General features: G+C 40.3%; 1 protein-coding gene across 2 annotated transcripts in view; it reads right to left on the reverse strand.

Moving 5' to 3' along the window:
• dph6 (diphthamine biosynthesis 6) overlaps positions 1-5,641 on the reverse strand; it is a 76,383-nt gene extending 70,742 nt beyond the window's left edge. The window contains exons 1-3 of one of the 2 annotated variants that reach the window (XM_049596981.1): positions 5,502-5,641; positions 4,985-5,076; positions 3,737-3,921 (exon numbers count right to left, since the gene is read on the reverse strand). In XM_049596981.1, the coding sequence (XP_049452938.1) occupies positions 3,737-3,921; positions 4,985-5,076; positions 5,502-5,524 (300 nt within the window). In that variant the 5' untranslated portion in view covers positions 5,525-5,641. The remainder of the gene's footprint in view (positions 1-3,736; positions 3,922-4,984; positions 5,077-5,501) is intronic. The other variant, XM_049596983.1, reaches the window with a different exon arrangement.
• Between the last annotated feature and the right edge of the window lie 359 nt (positions 5,642-6,000).

Below are 6,000 nucleotides of genomic sequence, written 5' to 3' on the forward strand. Positions count from 1 at the left end.
TTTTCCGTTATAATTGAGCTTTCTTTCCTCCATCAACAATGGTTCTGAAGAATATGATCTCTTCCTTTGAATCTTTTCAATGGCTCCAAACATTCTCTGAGAGGCCAGAGTGGAGAGAGTCAGCTTCTGGGAACGATCCATAGATGGCACTGTTGGCTCATGCTACAGGGCCGTCGCAGGCACTGCAAAGCAGGAGGAGGAGGAGGAGGAGGAGGAGGGAAGAATATCCACTTAAAACTCATCAACTCCGGATCTGAGAAAAAAAATTCTTTCATCTATGCTCAAGTGTCATTTGCCAAATATAATCTTGTAACTTCTAATTAATTCAAACTGCTAGAAAGAATCTTTCAAAATATCACACTTTCCAAACAGAGCACTTTTTTTTTCATGCTAAAACTGTTCTTTTCCAGTAAGGGTGATTTAACAGCTCATTATCAAAAGAAGTGTTTTTTTCCCTCTTCCTCCCCCCTCTATCATTTCCTTCGCTTATCAACAACACCACAAACTTTATGGCTAAAAAAAATATTGTTTTGCTTAGTAAATCAGGTATATGGGTTAAATATAACTAAATTCGACCATAACCCACAACTTTTTAAGAGATTTTTGAGTTCCTAATTACAGGAGATGCAATAACTTGTGTGAGTTTACCACCCTTAACAATGTGGTACAAGAGTAGTAGTAAGTCTGAAACCTATCGATTAGTAAGAGTGCCAAAAAACAACTTCAGAGAGCAGTTGAAATCTGAGATGAGAAAGTTGGCTTCTTATGGCTGACATCACTCAATGAGAGAGGGAGGAAGCCTGTTGTTTATGGTGCAGGTCTGCTGATGATGGCGAGAAGGGGTAAACGGGGCGACGACTGGAGGTCTGCTAGCCCGCGAGGGCCCCATGGGACTCCAACTGCCCCGATCTATGGCCCGTCTGACTGGTGAGGTCAGACCAGAGAAGCCCTGGAAATGGGAAATTAGCAGCCTTTTGCAATTAGAGCCCTGACCACAGGCAGCGACGGTATATTGCATCACGTATCAAGGAGACGTCCACTGTTTGACTGTTAATACTCACGAGAGCGCGATAACCAGAGACTGGACTGTGTGAATGTGTGCGTACTCACAAGAAAAACACACAAACAAGGGCTTTCTCATGTAGCCGCATGTGTAATGCCTGCGATTTATACAGAAGACGACAAAGAAAGTCAGACAGAGGGCGCGAAATGCCCCGAGGCGGGCTGACTGGCCCTTGCCACCCAGGCGGTGTGCGGACATGCAGGGGCCCTGGAGCAGCCCTCAGCTCCGGATGAACATGTCTCCACACAGACCTACAGGAAGAACCGAGCAGCAAACCCCCCCTCTCTCTCATTTACACCACGTCAAGCCAACTCCCGTCTCAACAACAAACTCCTATCCACCATCCCATAAGAAGCTCTTAAATTTTGATGCTGCAAGCTAAAATGAGAGCTTGTGTGTGTAGGGGGGTTGCAGAGGGGGAAAAAGTGTTACACAGGATCAATCCCACACCCTGTTTGCGCTGACAGCAGGGAGAGCTGTTGAAGTGTGCGTCCAGGTAGCTTCCTCATGGCTGCAGGCGGTCAGGTAGGCAGGCAGTGCCAGCGGTGTGTTAAACACACACACACACAGTTGTCTCGAACCTGTCAGTCAGCCACCCCGCACCACATCAGACCACCGAGGTCTCATACATAATTTGGCATCAAATGAATATTTTCTCAACGTCCTGGCAAAAGTGGTATTTGATGAAATATTAATTTGGTGATTAATTTTTGCATCTGATCTTCTGTCAAGTGAGATAAAAAAAAGAATGGGATTTTTCCTGTGAAGCCGGTTGTTGAAGGGCACCTCTCTCCAACTTCACACATGAAACTTTGATTAACTGATACAACAGGCACGCTATTTTCCCAGAGTAAGATGAAAAGAAAACTTATTCCACTTTGAAAGTGAAATCAAGACGTACTAAATAAGACAGACTAAAAGCACTAACATAGCTTTTTAATCTACTGAGCGGCTTGGTTGCACTTTACAATAGGTGCTAAGGACCGTTAGTGTACAGCAGGCCAGATGAAACCCGACAAGCAGGGTCTCTCAGAGACAGTGCTGATGGGCTACAAAGTGACTCTGAATCCACAGAGAATGACTTGTAAAACATCTCAACAGTGTGACATATGTCATGAACCTTAGCCGAGATGAGAAGTTTAGTAGTGCTCTGAGAGCTTGTTCACTAAGAAGCAGTCAAGCATATGTCAGTGGTGGCAAGGAGTCAAAAGGAGGACTATTGTATAGGCTCAGTGAAGCATTGCAATGGTGAATTCACATAATGATGGTGTATTATCATAGCATTTGGAATAATTTCACTCTCTATTTCAAGAATGTGTGAAGCCTCTTCTATCACATATAACAATAAAATTTGGATTTTTTCTTTTCTAGCTTTATGACCAGATGCTTTACTGATTGATGTCATTTTTTTCCATTTTGCTATGAATTTCTTAAAGAGGTCTTGTACAACCACTCAGATTCCTACAACTTCTGTACAGTTTTTTTATGCATGCAGGTACGTACAGATAAATATGTACATGTATTTATTTGCACGTATTATATGTTTAAACTGACATAACAGAAAGGGATTATTCAACCTGATCGCACTGAATCTTCCCAATACAAAATGGAAAAAGCCCACCAACAAATGGCAAGTAATGAAACTAGAACTTTTGGCAAGACAAAGAGACCCAGATGTTTTTCTAAGGAGTCATCAAATATGAATCTTGGACTTAAGTTTGGCAGGTGCAAGAATGAGGTGTCCCAATGGTGAGATACCAATGCTGATTTGTTTCTTATGTGTGTGCAAATAAATTTAGTCAATTGGATACACAGGAGGGCATCCAGGCGCTGCAAAAAATGTAGAAAACAAGGAACGAAATACTAAAAAGCCTTAATTGTAACGGCTAAATTGTTGTAGAAAAGACTCCCGCATGCTGTCTAACTTGCAAAAATAATGATTTCAATGCTGCAATGTCTTCTCGTCCCTCTTCTATGCACCTGTTTGGAAATAGATGTGTGAAGTATTCCTTTGTTTTGAGTGGCTAAATCATTAAAAAATCAAAATGCCTGACAAATATCTCAGTTAGATCGGAACGTTGCACAATGAAAACTACTGGCAGCTTTTAATACAGTGTGCGCGTCTCCTGCCTGGTTCTTGCTTTAGTTTGAGTTTTAGTTCTTGCTTTAGTTTTTTGATTCAGCACCTGTAAAAGCTTTGGGATGTGTGTGCCCTTCACACTGCTTAAATCATTAAAAAAGCGAACATGGTTCGAACCACTGCAGGTCTTCGTCAAGGCTTTAAAAACACAACAACAAAGGTAAAGCGCCCCCTATATAGCTGTTACTGCATAGAAGTGCCTGGATTGCCTTCCTGTGTATCCTGTTGTCTCCTGTTCTCCATGAGCAGCTGTTCCTACAAGTCTGCTTTGGCCCTATAAGTTCAATATATGGCAGTTTGAACTTATTTGTACGTCCAATTATAAAGACGACACAGTACAATATCCTGACTGAAAATAAATAAACTTGTAAAATGTGTGTGTGCATGGAAAATAAGAGAGGGTGGGTGTCTTGTTTGGCCAGAGCACCTGGATTGAAACCCACATGCGAGGCAGCATCCACTCTGCAGGCGAAAGCAGTGTTAGGATATAAAATCCGTTACTTCTCACTAATGGCGGGGACAGTGAGGCCTACCTTGACGAGGCGCAGCAGCTCATACAGGTCCTCCACCTCATCCCCCTCTGTTACTTTGTAGTTTCTGCTGGTGTCGAGGCTCGAGCCCTGGATGGTGCGTCTATACAGGGGCAGATCCATGGCTTCAGCGTACAGCTCTATGGCCTGGTGGCCCACTGTCTGGTACATGTAGCTGTCCAACTCATCTGTGGTGTGGAAGAGAGAATATTTAGGTGAGTTTCTGGTGATAAGTCAGTGATCATGTGTCTGAGAAATAGTAATTATGTGCATGTGACATTGCAATATTTTAATATTCTGGATAGCTAAAACTATTGGCTTGCAAAGAAGTTTAAAAACAAAATACTGCATAGTTGCATCAAGATTCATGTGGTCCAAAATATTCATCAAAGCATCACTGAAAAATGGCATCATGAAACAAAAACAAGCCTTTTAAAATAAAAATTAATAGAAATAAACTCCAAACAAACATCAGTCACCATAAAAACTTCATTGATAAATTTGTGTTTATTACAATATTCAAATGTTTCACAATTCATTTTTCATTGTATCATTTAACCTCATGATAACACTGTATTCTACAAAAATATTTATTCCACTGTTTTTATTCATTTACTGAATTCCCAACAGCGTGAACCAGGAACAGTGTGTACTACAATAAAATACAATTTAAAATTTGAAAAACATACTTTTAAAAAATATATTTACTGTGCAACAACCCAGCTGGTATCCATCTTTCTTTCAGCCAAAGTAAACGTAAACATAGTGGGGCTGTAACTAATGATTATATTCATTATCAGTTCATCTGCAGATTGTTTTCTCATTTAATCGATCAGCTGTTTGATCTATAAAACAACAGAAAACAGTGAAAAATTTGCATCATATTTACCAGGGTGATATAAAACCTACAATATTAATTTTACTATAATAAGACTGGCAAAAGCTGCAAATCTTTACAAGTTAAACTGCAGGCATCAAATATTTTTGCTTGAAAATTCAATATCGATTATCAACATAGTTGCCCTATAACATTATGTCATCAACTAATCAATTAATCACCTCATCCTTGCAGCTGTAAAGCATATCATATAAACTTGCATGCACACCCTCCTGGAGGATTCACAGTACATCAAGTTCTGCAGCACCAACAGAGTGCACAGTTCTTGGTCCGCAGAAGTGCAGCTGGCTGGCCCACATAGCCCAGCTAGCCCCCTGTAGATCACACAAACCCCAGCAGTGCATCTTCCTCACCTGTGTTAGCAGGGCGGAGGTTGGCCAGAGCTACGATCCGGTGCCCAGCAGAGACACACTGCATCATGTTGTAGCAACTGTCTTTGCCCCCACTGGAACAGAGCATGAGAAATAGGTACAAAGATGAAGCTGTGTTTGAATCATTAAGATGCAGACCTATACATTATCAGGGGGGCACGGTTAGTGACCTGGGAATGTGACGCAGCAGTGTTAATATGCAGTTTGTGGGTGAGGATGCTCTTCATAAACAGTCTTTACCATGGAGTTAGCAACTGTGTGCTACTCTTATACTGGTTTTCAACACCCTTATTGTCGATAACATCAGATTTTTAATAGTGACACGGTATATCCTGGCTTTAAACAAAGCCAGAGGCGTAATATAACACCTTACACCTCACAGATACAAGTTATCTAGCATTTGTTGACAGCAGTTCAGGTGAGACTTAGCTACTGCCATGCTAGCACAAAACATCATTGACAGAATTGTGGGACAATTATATCAAATAAACGCGGTTACCTTATTAACGCGACCACTTTCATCCTCTTATCTTTTGCTAAAGAGACTAATAACAGCGAAAGTTTCGACTGTAATGGCACACGACGTGAGAACTGTGCTTAGCAACCGGTGTATGAACATAGCAACATGTGAGCTAGACTTCCGGGTTATGAAGGACCCCTCTATAAACGAGGCTGCCCTCTAATATGCCTGATGGAAAATCGGTCCCTGGCATTTTCTTTCTTCTTTCAAATTAAAATTCTCTTTCAAATTAAAATTCTTAACAGGCATTTAAACAGGTTGTTTAAAATGTAAATATAATAATTTAGAATTCTTAAATTACAAAATACATTACTGTGGCTATACTTTAATAAAAGATACAAAACAGGGACACCAAATCATTTAAAAACATACCAAAAACTAAAACAAGTAATAATGAATAACAGTTTTAATAAAACAAAAATTAAAATAATAAATGAATAAATGTAATTTTTAAAAAAAAAAAAAAAAAACAACAATA

Source organism: Epinephelus fuscoguttatus, linkage group LG14 (genome assembly GCF_011397635.1).
Source record: "Epinephelus fuscoguttatus linkage group LG14, E.fuscoguttatus.final_Chr_v1".
In the NCBI taxonomy this organism is placed as follows: domain Eukaryota; kingdom Metazoa; phylum Chordata; class Actinopteri; order Perciformes; family Serranidae; genus Epinephelus; species Epinephelus fuscoguttatus.